Source organism: Cucumis melo, chromosome 11 (genome assembly GCF_025177605.1).
Source record: "Cucumis melo cultivar AY chromosome 11, USDA_Cmelo_AY_1.0, whole genome shotgun sequence".
Lineage (NCBI taxonomy): Eukaryota > Viridiplantae > Streptophyta > Magnoliopsida > Cucurbitales > Cucurbitaceae > Cucumis > Cucumis melo.
In genome coordinates, this window is record NC_066867.1 from 8,054,336 (window position 1) to 8,074,453 (window position 20,118).

The 20,118-nt window shown below is 34.7% G+C and overlaps 1 protein-coding gene across 1 annotated transcript in view; it reads right to left on the bottom strand.

The window, feature by feature from the left end:
* Nucleotides 1-221: 221 nt before the first annotated feature.
* The window catches only part of LOC127143904 (xanthine dehydrogenase 1-like), a 35,147-nt gene continuing 15,250 nt past the window's right edge, over nt 222-20,118 (bottom strand). Inside the window, exons 5-6 of the mRNA XM_051079195.1 lie at nt 398-613; nt 222-302 (exon numbers count right to left, since the gene is read on the bottom strand). Coding sequence (XP_050935152.1) covers nt 222-302; nt 398-613 — 297 coding nt within the window. The remainder of the gene's footprint in view (nt 303-397; nt 614-20,118) is intronic.

Here is a 20,118-nt window from a genome sequence, read left to right on the forward strand (position 1 = left end):
CATGTTAATCTAAGCTGCAGACATATATCTTCAAGATGAGCAACAGGAGTGAAAGTTTTGCCAAAATCCACACCTTCAATCTATGCATACCCTTGCGCAACAAGACGAGCTTTGTTCCTGGTAACACAACCCTTCTCATCAATCTTATTTTTTAAAATCTACTTGGTGCCTATAATGTTGGAATGAACTAGTTTTGGAATCAACTCCTAAACACGATTTCGTTAGAATTGAAGTAAATTTTCTTGCATGGCTACAATCCACTGATCATCCTTCAAATTTTTAGTAACATTTGCAGGTTCAATCTGAGATATGAAACAAACATTTGTAATCATTTTTGCATAATCACGACGTTTCTTTTTACGAGTCGTGATTCCACTACTTATTTTTTCTATAATACTGCTAGATGGATGATTCTCTGAACATGAGCAGAAGGGGCAAGAATTTCAATATCAGGTAGATCAATCAAACCAGTGTCTTTATTGCTGCCATTTGAGTTAATAGATGCAACCCTTGAATTATTCCCCGAGAGAGAATTATCTGGTCTTACAATAATAACAGAAGAGGAACTAATAGGAGGAAACACTTGATTATCATCATCATTTAACCTCACAATCTTGTCACAATGTAATGGATAACCACATTTATGGACTATAAAATAGTTTTGGTGCGCTTATTAAACACCCGAAAGGCTCTAATACTTGTAGAATATTTAAGAAAGATACCTCCATCTGATGTAGAATCCCACTTTTGATGAAATTCTCTGTCATAAAGAATATAACACAAACTACCAAAAACATGAAAATATTTAACATTTGGCTTACGTTCTTCCCATAACTGATAGTTTGTATACAAGGTACTACGTCGGAGCTGAATATGATTATGAATGTGGAAAGCAGTATTTAATGTATCGGTCGAAAAGTACAATGGGATAGCATGCAACAAGATATAATCCATTTCTTTCAATGTATGATTCTTTCTTTCAACAACTCCCATTTTGCTGAGGAGTCAAAAGAGCTGAGAATTCATGAAAAATTCCTTTTGTAACGCCCTAAAATTTGAGGTATTTTTCAAACCTAATTGTCTTATTTTATTAAGATTTAATTTTTTTTTTGGATATGATTTATTGTTGGTGTTGGTGAGAAAAAGAGAGATTTTATTATAAGAAAAAAGCAAAAAGAAAAAGAAAAACAAAAGGAAAATTATAATATTAATATTAATATAAAATATTATTATTATAATAATAATTATTATTAATATATTAGTTTCTTCTTCAATGTGTATGATGTCTCTCATTCGCACCTTCTCCTTCTTCCTCTTTATACCTTAGCCATACGCCGCCTGACTCTTTGGTTAATCCCCTCTACCTTTAACGATCGTCTTAGAGTGTCCACCATCCACGCACAGTCGTTGGAAAGCTCTGTCGTGAAGCCCATCATTTTTCATCAAGCGTCTGCATCGTAAGATATTTGTCTGTTTCAAGCGTGTGCATTGTCCTTCGTCTTCCTCCGTCGTATGCCGCCAACGACGATGTCGGTCTTGTTGCTGTCGATCCCTTCTCCACGAGATTTCTGAGCCGTTTGATAACTTGTAGAAGTACAAGTTATTGTAGTCTTTTATATAAAATAATAAGGTCAAAGTGCATAAAAATAGAAGAAAATAAAGGAAAAAAGTATGCAATTTGGCTAACTTGTGAATAACGTAACATGAAAGAACCTTATCCCTATTTTACTAGGTTTTTATGCTAATTTCGTAGGATTTCTAGGCAAAAAAAGTGAAGCCTGGTGATATAACGTCTTGATGAGAAGACGTGTCTAACCAAGGTGTTCAACAAAGAAGTAAGCTAGGCGTTTAGAGCATGAGCAGACAAAATTGGTTGGCGCAAAAATCTGAAAAAGGACAAGAGGACAATCTGCAACATCTCTGCAGCTTTTCAGAACATTAATGGTGCGCGGCCTCTTCTCAACATCAACTCTCACTTATAAATAGTGCCTCTCACTTCAGGACAGGTGTGCACAATTTTGGCCAAAAGAAAGCTGACATATCGTCCATCCTCCCTTTCCCTGAGTTTCTAGGTGAGAGCCCAGAATAAAAGAAAGAGAGTTCTTCCGCCCTCCATTTTCCTCTCATTAACAAAATCATACTCTGAGGCATAGCTCTTTCTTCGTCCTTCCATTTTATTTCTATATTGTATTATGTTGTATAATGTACTCTATGGTCGAAAGTTCTAACTTTATTTTGTTCAATACATTACACTTTTTATTTCATTCTTCTGTATTCTTGCTTCTTCCTTTCTTTGATATGCTTAATCAACTTGTAGTGATAAAGTTTGTTTCAATGCTTAGAGAATGATAATATTTATATTTTAAACTCTGCTGAGTTAAGTGTGGATGTCAAGAACATCGTATATTCAAAAGAAGAACAATGGGTTTGATTGTACTCATTTGACAAATGAGAACACATACCTAACCATCCTTTACATATGTGGAAGAAATGATAATGTGTGTGGTAGAAGCACCGAGAGGTTGCTTGCCTTAATCAAGGAAAAACAACTTGGAATATTTATAAAACTATTAGATATAAATCATGCTTAACTTTGTATTTTTGAATCCCAAAAGGTGAGCAAGTATGACAAAGGCATCGAGAGGCAGCTTGCCTTAATTCAGAGTTAAAGTATGCTTTGTATCGTCTTGAATCATTGAGCACACGTTATCACATTTAAATAATTAGCTATTCCTTCATTACCATGCCTACAATGAGTTATTTATTCATCTTCCCTCATCTCGCCATATCATTTTGCACCACCTAAAGCATTGTAGTGTAAAGAGTAGAATGGAAATTATACTGTCCATATTTTTATATCTTATCGATCATAACGCATGATTTAGTAGCATAATAGGTGAATTAGGATCTTAAATTCCCTGTGTTCAACCCTGGACTTACCATGAAACCCCTATTCGAGTACACTTGGAGGATAGAGAGGAAAACTTGCACGACATTGTTTATCTTTAGCAAATTAGCAGCATATGGATAGGAATGCACCTTTAACACATAACCCTGTATAGTCGCCTTATAGTCGCGCAATTAGAGCTCATATTGCTAGATCCACAACAACTTTGCAAACATATACATAAAAACAAGCAAGTTTTTGACACCATTATCAAGGAATTTAATGTTTTCCCTATTTAGCTTAATTGTGCGCAAAAATTGTGCTGAAGTTCAATTTCAGCTGAATCACGATCTTTAAATAAAAAGCACGTGAACAAGTTTATGAGTGACAGTGAACAACTTGAATTCCAACTTGACCCTGAGATAGAGTGAACATTTCGGAGGAACCACAAACAAAGGTAGAGGTTAAATTGCATAAACATGGATAATCAGAACAATAATAACCCTACCAGTCATAATGCATCAGAGCAAAATCTCGCCTATTTGGCTCATAATTTAGTCTATCTCATCAGATCATATGCCTCGCTAAACCTATATGATTTCAATCCGGGTATCACATAGCTAGTATTTTGCTAAAACGCATGGTTTGAAATTAAACTAGTCATGCTCCAAATGATCGAGAATGCTGGATAGTTTGAGACACATTTGCGCGAAGACTCTCATGAGCACATCAGAAATTTTTATTCTATTTGCGCTTCGTTCACCTTGTCGGGAATATCGTAAGATGAGTTGCGTTTCATGTTATTTTCACTAACATTATGCGACGAAAAAAGCAATGGGCAATCTCCCTAGAAGAAGAGGAGGTTACAACTTGGGATAACTTGATTGAAAAGTTTATGAAACGCTTTTTCCACCTATTGATAATGCGAGAAGAAGGCAGAACTTGATGACCTTCCAACAGTGAGATAGAGAAAACTTGATTACGGCATACCAAAGGTTTAAGAGGATGATCAAGAGATGCCTACACCACTGCCTCCCTGAATATGTTTTGATGGAGAAATTCTACTTTGGGCTAAGTGACAACACACAACAGTTTGCTGAAGCTGTGTTTACTGAAAGGATGTTGAAAAGCACCCACAACCAGATCAAGAATATGTTGGACGCTATGATCAGCAATAGCTAAGAATAGAGAGACGACGACTTTGAATCACAAAATGACAACCAGGTAACCAGAGAAAATAGAGAAAGAATAGAAGATGGAATAGATACAAGTACTATGGTGGCGCTACAAGGCCAAGTCACCAAAATGATCAAGCTCCTTCAATTAACGACATAATCGAAAGTTAATACTGTAAGGAGCTCCGTTCAAGCGGTGCAACAGGTGAAAGAAATGGAATGCGTGGGGTGCGGATCCCCCTAGAACATTGAATCATGCCTATTAAATTGAAATTGTCGCTTTCGTTATTAGTGAACCCTACTCCAATACGTATTACGTAGGATAGAGAGACAATCCACATTTAAGCTGGGGGGGGGGGGGTCTAGAGCAAACCACTTAGCAGCAATAAGGTGTCCAATGAAATTATAGAGGCAAAGCACCTAGCTATCGCCAAAGACACTATAATAGGAGGTCACATCAGTCAGCCCAACGCCACCACCACAAAAACAATCCTACATCTTCTTCTTCCTCCTCTTCTTCACAATCAATGGAGGCCCTTCTTCGTGAACACATGCAGAGGAATGATGCTCTTCTTCCCATGTAGAGTCAAGCCTTGTCCATAAAGAATCTGGAATTGCAACTAGGGTAACTCGCCAGCGACTTCTTCAGAAGACCCAAGGGATCCCTCTTGAGCAACATAGAAATGCCTAATCAGACGAGGGGGAGGGTCTGATAAAGAGAAGTGTCAAGTGGTAACACCTAAAAGTGGAAGGAACATTACCATCTACAATCCTGAATCTGAACGTAGAAATTCCAGTTGTACTCCTATTGTTGAGATAGGCAGCTCAAGTAATATTCTTCCTCTTTAAATTTCTGTTTAACTAATACCACTCCTTCCTTAAAGAATAAAAACATTCCAAACAAGGAAGTGGAGAGCACACGATGAAGAACAACAAGACGGGGCGTCTAACAACGCGACGAGCTTCAACCCCTTATCGCCTCCCTTATTTCTAAAGAAGAAGAATGACGACCAACAATTTTCTAAGTTTTGAAGCAGTTGCACACCAACAACCCGTTTGTTGTTGCATTAGAGCAAATGCCTTCCTACGTCACATTTCTAAAAGACATTTTGACGAAAAAGAGAAAGATTAATGAATATGAAACCGTAGCCTTAACATAGGCAACAAGCGATGTCTTCACAAATGAGGTACCAGAGAAGATGGCAGACCCTGAAAGCTTCACGCTACCTTGCTCAATTGGCAGGATCGATCTAGGTCGTGCTCTATGTGACTTGGGAGCAAGCATTAATTTGATGCCTCTTTCTATATATTTAAGAAGTTGAAGACAAGGGAGCTGCAACCAACTCATACGAGAGTCCAATTTGTTCGTAGGTCCACTTTCAAACCTAAGGACGAGATTGAAGATGTTTTGGTTAAGGTGGACAAATTTTTACTTCTCACAAACTTTGTCAGTCTGGACTATGAAGCTAATCGGAAGGTACCTATCATTTTAGGGCGGCCATTCCAATCAACTGGTCGTGCCCTCATACATGTCCACCAAGGGGAACTTACAATGCTTTTTAATGACGAAAAAATTACATTTAATGTGGCTAACGCAATGAAGTTCCCTGATGATGTTGCGAGTTGCAATATAAAAGAGTTCCTGGGTTGGGACTATTAGAGGGAGAAGGTCATTTCTTTGAATTGTTCAGCAGTGAAGAATTCTTTAAAGAAGAAGATCCCAAATATGAAATTAAAGAAGTCAATGCCATAACTTGAACACGGAAGTTCGAGTCTTTGGATCTGCAAACCAAAGGCAAACATAAGACAAAGCCATCCATTAAAGAACCACCAGAACTAGAGCACAAACCACTACCAAACCACCTGAAATATGCATATTTTGGGAGAATGACACATGTACCGTCATCATCTCCACCCACTTGAATGCTGCTGAAGAAGAGGTGTTATTGAAAATGCTAAAACGCCACAAACGACAATATGATGGACCTTAGCAAAAATTCTAAAATGCCATAAACGCTCATTCTATTGAATGAATAAAATCAAGCAAGAAGAAGGTCGCAAGGGCACCATTTAGTTTCAGAGGTGATTGAACCCCACGATGAAAGAAGTTGTAACGAAAGAAATTATCAAATGGCTCGACATTGGGGTAACATATCCAATCATATAAAGTGAATTAGTGAGCCTAGTGCCAGCAGGATGACTGTCGTAAAAAATGAAAATAATGAATTGATCCCAACATGAATAGTCACGGGGTAGAGGATTTGTATGGATTATCGCAAGTTGAATGCGACCACTAAAAAAGATCACTTTTCCCTGTCTTTCATTGACCAGATGTTGGACCGGCTTGTAGGTAAAGAATATTACTACTTTCTGGATAGTTATTCTTGTTATAACCAGATTATAATTTGCACCTAAAGACTAGCACAAAACAACGTTTACTTATCCATATGGCACATTTGCATTTCACCAGATGCCTTTTGGCTTATACAATGTGCTTGAGACATTCTAGAGGTGAATGATTGCTATCCTCTCAGACTTCCTAGAGAGGTCAGTAGAGATTTTTATAGATGATTTCTCTGTATTCGGGGACACCTTTGACGAATTTCTAAACAGTTTATAGGAGGTTTTGGAGAAATGTGAAGAGACATGTCTCGTTCTGAATTAGGAGAACTGTCACTTCATGGTCAGGGTGGGAATTGTGCTTGAGCACAAGATCTCTTATGTGGGATTAGAAGTGAACCCTACAAAGATATATGTGCTGACCAAATTGCCACTACCTTCAGACGTGAAGTCTTTGAGGAGATTTTTGGAACATGCAAGATTCTGTAGAAGATTTATCAGAGGATTCTCCCAAATCGGTAAGCCTCTCAGTAACCTACTATATGTTTTGATGAAAAATGTAACCATGCGTTTAAGACCTTGAAATATGCATTGACCTCAGCGCCTATCCTCATCACGTCGGATTGGTCACAACCCTTTAAATTAATGTGTGACTCGAGTAATGTAGCAGTAGAGGCTATGTTGGGTCAAAAGAAAGACAAAGTGATCCATCTCATCTACTACGTAAACAAGACTCTCAATAAAGCTCGAGAGAATTTCACAACGATTGAGAAGGAGCTGCTTGCAATAATACTTACGATTGAAAAGTTTAGGAGTTACATAGTTGGCTTCAAAGTTACGGTACACAACAAGGATAAGGTGTAAGTTGCATTAGGTAAAAGGACCATCTTATTTCCACTATAAAATTTTTTGTGCATTCTTTAGAAATTATTATTTCTAATGATAAGTCTAATAGTGACGTTTCCAACATGCAATACAAGACTCAGAAAATGTTTTTAAAACACCCCTTCTACTAAAAATACTTCTTTTGTTTTCACAATAGACAAATACATTTTAAGAGTCGAGAGTTATACGAAAAAAATTATATGTTTTATGGCACATATAAGGTTTTAAACACATTTCAGAAATCGGGAAGCATTTAGCAAGAGGAACCACTCACTATCTCGATTTGTTAGCTCCTCCACCTAGTTTTTTTATTCAGAAGTTTCCTTGTATTTTCTTGCAATCTTGACCGGTGCGTCGTGTTTTGGATCTGTGAGCACCTTGAAAATCGTTTAACCTTTCTGTTAAGAAGCTTAGGGTGAAAACAATACAATATGATCAGAAATTCCTCTTTTGGCCTTTCTAGTGAGGTTTTCCATGTTGGAATGATTACTTTTGTGATAGAGATTAAATGAGCAGGGCGGAAGAAAGACCGAAATTCTACTCTAATTGCAATTAATTAACAAAATAACCATAAACCGAAATAAGGTTAAAATTAGTCTTCTTAGAAAAAACTTACGTTCGAAGCTTTGATTGATACTTGAACCACCACTAGGGTTGACCTACTATCCTCTGGACTTAGAACCGGGTTGTGGAACCCGTTGGATGAAAGAAACTGGGAGAGCGAGGAAAAAGATGGAAACAAAAATATGAAAAAAAAATGGGGTTTTAGGTTTTAAAAACAACAGCCCAACTTTTTTTCTTTAGAAAAATAACTAACCCCTTTACTTGAGACCCTAAGAGTCCAATTTGTAGAGACTTTACATGCAACATTGCATGTGCAAGCAAATACATGGGCCAACAACACATAACCCATTAACCATTAGTGGGCTTAATGTCTTCATAGTTTGCTAACATCTAGTCCACTATAGTTAGTGGGTTTATCGAACAAAATGTTGGATTTTCCCACTAACTTTGGTCAAAGGGTAAAATTGTCATTTGGTCAAAGTCAAACTTTGACTTTTCAAACCAAAAAGTCAACATTTTGACTTTTTACAATTTTGTCCGTCTTGACTAATTTTGACCTTCCAAGCATGAATCCGCATTTAATTTCTCAAGATTCAAATTACATTTGAATATAATGCTCGTCAAAGTTTGAGTTTTCAAAAGTCAAAAGTCAACATTTATATTTTTTACAACTTTGACTATTTCCATCTTTTTCAAGTTTCCAAGTATGAATCCAAATTCATATCTTTAATATTTATATCCTATTTAAGCATAAAGCTCTATTAGTAATTTAACACTGATGGCTATACCACATATACTTGTCGGTTTCTCTCTTCTCTCCTGTTTCAAGCAATTTGACTCATTCCATCATACTTTTCTAAGTTTGTTCCATATGAGCTAGCATAAAAACCCAATGGACTTATAGATCATGGGTTCCAACGATCCGAGATTAATAGGCTAAACTCTTTTATACCGAGCTAATCAACATTTGTTAACTAACGGTGTCATTCTACTAAAGTCCCGTAGTTGCACTCCCCTCACTATAGATATATTAGAGTTCATTTGATATAACGATGATCAGTAAGTTAATCCTTCTCAGGTTGTTCGTAAGATTGGCTACGTCGAAAAGTATCGTTTTACCCCCAAGACTACATCTTTCTCCTTAAGTCCCATTAATCCACTAATGAACAATTGGTTTTAAGGTACAACCTATAAACCGAATCCCTCTCGGGCCAATGAGAGGGCGAGGCCCCATTGTACAAGACTTGGATTCAGTTCTTAAGGGAACAACTATCTATTAATCCTAAAGCGGGTAAGAGTGAATTCCGTCTTGCAACCTATGTTCCCAACTACCCACCGATCTTACCTATGCAGATCTAAAGATAATCTCATGTGAACAAGAGTTCACTGTTAGCTTAGGATTAAGATTAAGTTACCTAGGTAATCAATAATCAAGATAGTCAATTTTAAACAGTAAACGACGTTATAACGTAAAAGTGACTATTTCATGGTTCTGTCTTATGTAAACCTTTTTCATTGGATGCCTCCACTTTCATGTCTTTACATGAATGATTCAGGATCATCCATAGTATCTCTAAATAAGGCGCCCAACCTTTATTTATATACTATAGACTATAGACTGTTCAAGTTTTCTTAAAATAGCCTTGGGATCTTAGTTTATTGGATTTAAGATAATAGTATTCAATTTCTCAATAACGAGTTTATTGAATAGAATATGATTAAAAACCACGAGTTTTAGGACATAAATTCCAACAAAACTCCCACTTGGACTAAAATTCCTAGTGGGATGAAAATGTTTGAATTTAACCATAAGAGAGAACAATACATATGAGTACAATAAACATATGAATATAATAAACTAGGGCACATGCTCAATATTTTGTCGATGGAAGGAGTGGTACAATACTAAAATACAACATGTCTCTTCCATATTCTTATCTCAAATTCAAATTTGGTGCGATAAAGTCAAATCAATTACCGACTCCCTCACGTAGGCAATGACATCATTTCCTTCTAGGGAAGTAGGTTGACATTGCAACAAGGGCCCTTACACAGTCCCCCTTCCTTTTTTATCCCACAGTACTCCTTATCGCATAGGCCTTCGTCGCGTAGAGTGTCATCACGTCAAGCTGTCTTTGTTATTAGGGTCTCACAACTACTACTCCTTATTGGAATTTTGTCCTCGAAATTTGGTAAGTCTCATGGAAATAGTTGTGGATACCTTGTCTTCATTAGCTCTTCACTCTTTTAGGTGGCTTCTTCAACACCGTGATTGATCCATAAAATTTTAACCATGGGAATCGTTTTTGTTCTCAATACTTGTTCTTTCGTATCCAACACGCGTGAAGGCCTTTCTTCATAGGCCAAATTTCCTTGCACTTCCAGGGAATAATCTTGAAAGATATCTGAGGGACCAAGCACATACTTCCTCAACATGGATACATGGAAGACGTTATGAATTTGAGACAACTTTTTGGGCATTCTTAATTTATATGCTACTGGTCCTAATCGTGTTGAGATCTCATATGGTGCTATGTATCATAGACTTAGTTTTGTCTTCCTCCTAAATCTGATTATCACCTTCTAGGGTGGTAGTTTCAGGAAAACTCTTTCTCCCACTTCAAATTCTCGTGCTCTATGGTAATTGTTTGCGTAGCTGTTTTACCTATCACGAGCTATTTTCAAGTTCTCCTTGACCACCTTTAGGTTTCCTGTCGTTGCCTAGACTAAATCTGGTCCATAAAGCTTTCTCTTGCCAACTTCGTCTCAACAAAGTAGCAATTAATTTTGTAATTTTGTACTTCACATACAAAGTTATGATCACAAAAGCAGTTTGTGATAGGTGTCTTACACTATCATGCTAATTTTGTACTTCACATACAAAAGATTTGAAAGCATCTAAAATATCACTCTTATTTTTCAGCAAGTAAATAAAAATGAAGTCAGAACAATAATCATCTATAAAAGTAATAAAATACCTTTTACTACGCTAGGATCGCCGAATGTGAACAATTGGAAACAACTATGACCGTAAAAATTAGAACTCTGCAAAACAAAAAGTTGTTAATTGGTTAGGAGCTCGCTCTCTTTAAGATGTTTCACAAATCTTCCATCAGTTCTGCATGTAGTTTTGAAAATACCACAACATCCCTAGGATAAAATAGCCATAGAATATATGACCAGCTTTACATGAAAACATGTCGATGGCGGATAGAACACCTTTTCGAAAATGTCATATTGCTCGAAAATAAATAAATATCGCACATAAATGGAGAAAGGAAGGAAGCTTTGCAGAGAAGGAAAGACAGAAGTGTTGTGTTGTGTAATGAAAGGGAGAGAACTCCTTTTATAGATCTTCGAACCCAATTGAAAACTATGTAATGCTCGATCCATCATAAAACGTCCATTTTGTAGGACGAGAACAGAGGAGCATTCCATACAACATGTGGCAGTTCTTTCCCGTGAAGACCAGTTTGTGAATGGTAGGTAAAATAAAATAAAATGAAAATGAAAATTATTTTTATTTTTACTCAAGAGTCATATACCTTCGCTGATAATTTTGTGGGCTATTTTTTCAAGTTCATGGGACTAAACCTCCATTGATTTTTCGTCCGTCATTTGAAATCTAATGGTTGACAACGTCTTTTTTTTTGTCCAACCTCCTAAGTTTCATAATTTTCTTTAGGGCATCCCAAACCAGTTTTGTTGTCTTCATTGTGTTGTATTCATTATAGAGCCAATTAGTCAAACCATTTAATATAATTTTTTTGTATAAGAAATCTTTTTCTTCCCAGTCGACAGCCACCATGATTTGTTCGTTGGTGAGATTTTTCTCTAGAACCATAACTTTCTCCGTGGTACAAGAATCAACAACCTTATTGACAGAAAAAAAGAAAGGCTTCTTTCGTCTCCATCTTTTGAAAGTGTCCCCTTCAAAACAGAATGCTTGGTTGAGTTCAGAAGACATAACGTTAGAGTGGGTTGTAGCCATTAGAGCAGATGGAAACATCTTAAAATTGACGTCGCTAGAATCACTAAATGTCAACAATTGGAAACCTTAATTGGACCATAAAATTAGAACTCTACAAAACAAAAACTTGTTAATTGGTTGAGTGGCAGAGCTCGCTCTCTTTAAAACGTTTCACGACTCTACCCTCAATTATGCAAGCAACTTTGAAAATACCACGACGTCTTCAAGATAAAACCACCAAAAAAATATACAATCAACTTGTGAAAACTTATCGAAGAACATAAACCTTTTCGAAAACATTATATTGTTGGAAAATAAATAAATGTCGTAAAATTTAAATGGAAAAGGGGAGGAAGCTTTGTAAAGAAGGGAAGATGAGAGAGTTGTGTTGTGTAAATAAGAGGGAGACATTTGCTTTTATAGACCTTGAAGCCAACTAAAAACTGTGTAATGCTCCATCCATCACAACATGTGCATTTCATACGACGAGAAAGGAAGAGTAGGAGCATTCCGTACAACACATGATTGTTGTTGCGAATGAAGACCAATTCCTGAAGGATAAGTAATTAAAATTAAATTAAACTAGAATTAAAAAAATAATTTTATTTTTACTCCAGAAATATAAATAAATTTTATAAAAAATATTTGTTTTCGACCTCGCCTCCTCACGATTGCTCGAACGACAACGACATGTGGATAGACCATCATACCCACAGTTAGATCTTTAGGATCTCTTCAAAAGATACAAATAAAGTCGACCTCAATTACTTCTTCATCTATTAACATAATTTCGATCTCAATTACTAAATAATGCATCATTCACTTGAAAGAACATAAAAACATATGCTTATATATTTTATTCAATCTCAAAGGATAAATATCTAATACAATATTTCAAACTTACTATATCACTCGAGTTTAGAAGGGAGACATGAATAAACTAATATCACATTTGAATGAAAGGGATCCTGAGGACATGAAAAGCGTTAAGAAAGATTTACAAGAATTAGAAAGTTACTATACCTAAACCAACAAGGTGATCTTCCTTTTAGGTGGCTCGATCATAGGAACTCAACAGTTAAGTGTGCTTAGCTTGGACCAATTCTATGTTGGGTGACCTCTTGGAAATTTTTCTAAGATACATGTGAATGAGGATAAAGCATGCTTTTGTGAGGAGAACTTTCACTCTAATAAGCATTTAAGACAAGTAAGGAAGATGTTGCCAAGTCGCAAGAGATGTAGGGGTATGTCATAGATTCGAATTCCAAATTCTGGGGCGTTATACTTACTCTCTCAAATTGTTAATGCAAGAGCAAATAATGTTTGGTATATGCTTATTAGTTTATAAGCATTTATTAATTTAAAATATTTGCGTGCCAAGAAAAACAAGAATGAGCACCAAGTGATTTATGCAACTTCAGGTGCATTAAATCAAAATTGGGTTATTAGAAAGTCATAAACTATCATACATAACTTGAGAGTAATTTAAATATTCAACAATCAAATGAGTTTCAATATAAGCCAAACAAATGACAAATAAAATAAAGCGAGATTTTAAAAAATATAGAAAAATATAATCGACAAAAAATTTACACTTTATAAAAAAACAAGTATAATAAATTTTATCTTTTAGTAGTTTTTTATAGAATGTAAATAGTTTGTATTCTTTTTTATTTTTGAAAAAAAAAACTCCTAAAATTTAAGATGACAATAAATATTTATTCTCAGATTTGGAAGATAAAAGATAATAGAGTATAATCTTAACGTATAAAAGTTAAATATTACCAAAATATTTGTCAAGAAAAATGTAATCCAATTAAGAAAAAAATATCTTAAATTAATTTTCCATATGAAACAATTATATTAAGAACTATGTAAATATAAACTACTTCAGAAAATATCTCAATCAAAATTTTAAAATTTTAAAATTAATTATTTAAAATAAGATGTATGATTTGCAATCTCTACGATAGATTTTAATCAAAAAGGACATAATTTATGCAACGGTTTTAAACATATATGAAACTATATAGCATATTTGATCTGTAAATTTAACTAAAAATTAGTAGTAAAAAAATATTTGATTTTCTATTTTGGATCACTTAAAATAAGGTTATTTGACATTACTACAAAAACAACATTATTTGACGCTTGCAATTTAGAAAGACTTGACGGTTCTCATAACAAATATCAAGTAAAATGAAAAAATGTCAAGAATAACAAAAATCGAGAAAATGCATCATTCTTCAAAAAAAAATTCAATACTTGATAAGTTAAAAGCTGAGGTCTAGTTTATTTGCTAGACATTTGTTAAATGTCTAGAATTACCTATTTTTAAATATTTTTCTTTTTCTTTTTTCTCAAAAAATCTTTTCCCTCTTTTTTCCCTCATTTTTTCTTCCCTTTCTCTCTCCATACCCATGATTGGAACCTTTCTTCATCTCCTTCCCCATAAGTTTTCCAAACCTCTCTTGACTGCCCAGCTCCAACCTTCACTGCCGCATAGCCGAAGCTCCACCACGCGAGATCTACCGCCCACATGAAGCTGCCCTAAGCTCCACCAGCTAGGAAAGATCTACAGTCACGACTCCAGATTTGCCGCTCACCATGCGAAATCTGCCGCCGACGACTCTAGATCTGACTCCAAATCATAAGTTTTTCTTCCTTTAATGTGCTTACTACAAACATTTCTTTGAGCTTCTCAGAGTATTAGTGAGTTTCATCCATTTCAAATGCTCCATGTGACTTCTTTGTGTAGTTCCAATATCAATTTACCCATAGCCTCTCAACTTCCAAATTATAATCAATAAAAAAAAATTAAAGGAGAAGAAGAACTTGTACAACTAATGTAAGAATATCGGTGTACTTAACTTCAAAATTACACTTGCATGAGGAATGAACGTGCATATGGTTGAGTCAGAATACCATTGTTGTCTAGGTTTATTCCCTTCAAAACATCACTATGTTCCTAATTGTACTGCATTTGAGGCATTGTAATATGAAGTCCCCAATGTTTTTCAAAAACAACTCACCAAATTCACATATCGATAAAAAATTAGGGGTCTTTTAAAAAATATAATAAAGCAGCAAAATATTTACACTGTATAGAACAATTCTAAAAACGGAAAAAGCCTACAGGCCCGCCATGAAAAATACAAAACATGTCCCATCAACAATGCGCGTAATATATTTGGTACACGATCGTTTATATTTGGCTATTGTTTGGTACACGATCGTTTAAATTTATTTTTTAAATTCTATCGTTTAAGTTGGTTACACAATCGTTTAATTGTTTGGGTTACACGATCGTTTAGATTTGGTTACACGATCATTTAGATTTGGCTACACGATCGTTTAAATTTGTCTACCCCAAATCTAAACGATTTTTTTTTTCAAAATTTGGTATATGGTGATTGTTTAGATTTGGCTAAACGATTTTTTTCAAGATTTTTTATACACAATCTTTTTTATTTGGTTACTCTAATCTAAATGGCTAAACGATTTTTTTTTCAAGATTCTTTATACACAATCTTTTAGATTGGGTTAGCCTAATTTAATCAACGTAAACAAGGAAAAGAAGAAAGATGATGCACGTAGCGAACGAAAAAAAAAGGGAATAAGAAGAAAGATGATGCACGTAGCAAACGAAAAAAAAGGGAAAAAGAAGAAAGAAGAAGAAAGACATGCACACAGCGAAAAAAGAAGAGAAAAATAAGAAAGACGATTAAAAGAAATCAGATTTGGTTACCCAAATATAAACGACGTAAAAAAAAAGAGAAAAAGAAGAAAGATGGAAAGAAACCATAGCTAAAAAAAGAAGAGTAAAGAAGAAACACCATAAAAAAATCGCAGACAGGAGACGAAGGATGGAAGGACAAACCTGAATTATTTGAAAAATTGCTAATTTTATGGGCTTTGTTACACAGACTGTAAATATATTAGTAGTTTGTTATATTTATGAAAGTTTCCCAAAAACCTATGTTATTTGTTTCTCTTATGTTGTTATGTCGTACGCTTGAACTAGTCCCTTGTTATCATTGATGGTTTAATTTGTTAGCTTTGAGAAGCTATAATGTTTTTCTATTGTATTTTCTTTAGTTTAAGGATATGGGATTGATAGATGGAAAGTAAATGAAGCAATTAAAGAGTTAATGCAAACATATTAATTAAAGTTATTGTAGTATTTTCATGGTTCTAATGTGGACTTTGTTTGAATATTGAAAACGTTATCTTTGTGGTGTCATTGCCAAATTAGATACTTTAAGTAAATGCTTTTTCCTTTTCATGTGTCCTTTTATTCTTTCATAGTATACTTGACGTTGATAACCATTACTTATTATCTTCTCCTAGGATTTACGCTTATGGATAAATCATGGATGCACAAGAGTAGGTTATCCAAATATTATGAATTGGGTGCAGAAAACTTCATCAATTTTGGATTTTCTAACACAAATGTTGCCTTTATACGTTGTCCATGTTTGAAATGTGAAAATTGTGAAAACCAAAATTGCACTAGTATTAGAGGTCAGTTATATGACAATGGAATTGATGAAAGTTACAAAATTTAGTTTTCGGATGGTAAACAACTACTTAACTCATCCTTGTACGAAAAATATTTGAAGTACATGCATGAAGAGAATGATGTTAGAAGTATAAATGAAATGATTGAAGTTGTTCATGAGGAATATCAAAAGACCTAAATGAATTTGAGAAATTGCTTAATGATGCAAAAAAAAAAAAAAAAAAACCATTATATGAAGGATGCAAATTAAAATTGTAACGCAGCTGAACTGATATCACATCTAAATGAGAGAAAACCTGAGGACATGAAAGTAAGGTTAAGAAAGACTTAAAAGAATTAAAAGTTACTACCTATACAAAAAAGGTGTACCTTCTTTTTTGGTGGATCGATATTCGATAATAGAAACTCCAAAATTAAGCGTGCTTAGCTTGGAAAAATTCTATGTTGGGGGACCTTTTTGGGAATTTTTCCATGATGCATGTGAGTGAGGATAAAACATGCTTAAAAGAATTGTCTTGATTTATGGGGATGACTTTCACTTTAATAAGCCTTTAAGACAAGTAAGGATGATGTTGTCAGGTCGTAGGGAATGCAGGGAAATGTCAGGGATCTGAATTCCAAATCTTGGTTTGAATCTAGGACTTGAGGTGTTACATAAGACAAGCTTGTAGAAGTGGTACAATTCAAAAAGAAACAAGGTTAGCTAGAAGAAATTCAAGGTAATTTCTTTAGTTGGAACCAAATTTAGACTTGACTTCTCTTGGTATTTTTAGATCAAGAAGAAATAAGTCTAATCCATAGACCAAGGAACTGGCCAAAATCTGTGAGCAACAAAAATAAGTTTCAAATGAATTAAGTTATATATTAAGTTAAAACTTGTTTTTTTTTTCAAATGAAGAAATAGGTCTAATCTATACACCAAGAAACTAGCCAAAACTTGTTTTATTAAGTTATATTTATAGCATGCTTTGAGTTGAAGTATTTGAATTATAATTAAGTTATAAGTGAATTGCAAAGCATGAGTTTCAAGTTTAGAAAGAGCTTGATGAAATTTATGAATACCACGATCTAAGTTTTAAAGCATTCGAGTTGAATATGTTTTTTTGAACATGAGATTTCTAAGAAAATTATTTGAATGCTAAGTTCATGAAAATATTTGAGTTAAAGATACGTTCAAGTAAGCATGATGCAAGAGTGGCATCGAGTTAAAGAGCTCTAGTAGCTAAGTACAAGTTAAGTTGAGTTGAGATTTAAGCAAGTACATTTAAAAGCAAAGCATGATTAAATGTTCTGATATTTCTAAGAGTGATACTAGATGCATGACTGATAATGAGACTAAGATTATGATGATATTATGTGCGCAAAGAAGATTATTTCATTGTCGATATTGAGCATATACTTGTTGTTGTTCGCTTAATGCTTGGTTTGTTTAACAATAAATTCCTTAATATGTCATTAAGGCTCTATGTATGCGACTCCACTATGCAATAAGACATGATCATCGCATGCAATATGCTCTCTACATCACTAAGCGAGGATTGTGCAATAAAAGATACGCGTTCTTTCCATACGTAACTACTTTATTTACGTGGAGTACAAGTTCTCCTATCGCTTACCCAAGTGTAAGCGAAGTGATAGGTTTTTTGGGTAAGCTAAAGTCGAACGTAAGGAATTGCTATCAAACTTAGTTATAATGTTTACTTCTCTCCAGGTAGTATAAATAGTGTATAACTGCATATTAAATCTATAGTATATTTAAGTGTATAACTGTGTATTAAATCTACTATTTACACTAGAGATTCTGTAGAAGGTGAAGCAGAATGGTGTGCAATATGGAGAATGAACTAACTTACGTTAAGGAAATGTGAAGGAAAGTCTTCACGTTGTACCCAATTAAGCCAATCTGCTGTCCTTGATGCGATAAAGAATACATACTCATCTTTTAATTAAGGCGAGCACCTGATCTCAATGCTTAAATGCCACACTTGTTTACCTCTTAGGATACAAATGATAAAGATGAACTATACCATAACTATCTAGAATTTCTTATTTATAAGAGTCATATTGCCTCTATTTAAAGGTGGACAACCTCTTGGCATCAAGACACCACACATGTTTTCCTTTTGGGACACAAGATGGAGGTCAACTACCAGAATGGATTTTGTTTTCAAACTTCTTTCTGTGTGCATTTAACTATGTCCTTGCTACTTACTCTTTCAACTTGTTGGCGATAAACGTTGGTCAAGCGATGGAGTCAAGCTCAGCTAGATGCGATAAACCTTATAAGTAAAAAGCCCTTATCAAGCACTTATCATGAACTTAAACTATTTATAAGACTTCAACAAGATGAATAGTAATGAAGTCAGAAAGACAGTGGATAAAAGTGAAATGTATTGATTGATGTAGGCCTTTCGGCCATGTAAATGTAAAAGTCAAACATTACAAAGAAAGTACAAAAATGGATTGTAAAGAAAGAAGTCGAGTCGCGATATGTCTTAAGAGCATTCCTTAGCTCTTTTACAAGTTAAGGGAAAAATGGTGGTTTCTCTCTAATCTTGCTCTAAGCTCCCACTTAGAAGTTGATCGGAGAAGAGAAGAAGAGGAAAAAGACTTCTACAAAAAGGGAAAGGCTACTCCTTTCCCCAGGCGCTCAGGGAGAAAAACCTCCCCAAAACTCCCTACTTTTTGGTCTATTCAGACCTTTTCTTGGTCCATTTAGATCCTTTTTATATGGTGAAGATAGAGGCTTTTATAGGCAACTCTGGGCGCGAAGCTTTTGTTCTTGTGCACATTTCAGCGTCAAAAGCAGCTTTGTCAGGTCATATCAACTTTAACTACCATTCTTGTCTTTTAGTGAATCTTTTCGCATGATGATATGGACTATCACCTAATGAAGTAAAATCGCTAAGAAATCTTCCTATCGCATCAGCTTTCGCACGCGTTCTTCTTTCAATTCACTACCATTCTTTTTTTCTCATTATCCTGTGATAAAAGTACTAAAAGAATGGTAAAATAGGCGTGGGGACTTATGTAAAAGAATTTGCAATAAAAGGTACGTGTTTTGAAAGTTTATTTTATGTTTAAACTTCATCGTTTTACCTAAAATACCAACTTGTATTTCTACAATTTATCAGTGTACTCCATGAGAACGATGTTGTTGTGAGTGTCGAGCATGCCGAGACTGTATGCCATTGTTGGATTTCAAAATAGGTACAATATAATTCTATATGTGAGACCATAAAATATGAGTTTGGTTGAGTTGTTGGGTTGTATTGTTTTTTTTTTCATTTCTAAAGTTTGCAAGATTTAATGAAGATGCTGCTATACTATCAGATTTTGCACCATACAATAATTTTCATCTTTTACCGTACGACCTCCTACACAGTTGTTTAACTTTCTATACGATCGTTCAAGCTCTTACACATTTAGCTTTCTATATGATTGTTTACTTTCTGGTACAATCCTTTAGCTTTCAACCTCTTACATGAACGTTTACTTTCCTATGCGATCGTTTGGCTTTCTACCTCCAAACAATTGTTTACTTCATACACGATCAACTAACTTTCATACGTTCGTTTAACTTCATAAAAGATCATTTAACTAAATACTCCTTTAAAACTTAATGAAAACATAATGATAATTAATAATATATACAATACTAGTTTGGGTTGGGTTGGATGAAATTAAATTTTTCAAGCCCTAATCTGAGACCTAACCTAACCCAAAAAAGCCAAAATTTTCAACTCAATCCAACTGATATAATATAGGTTTTGTA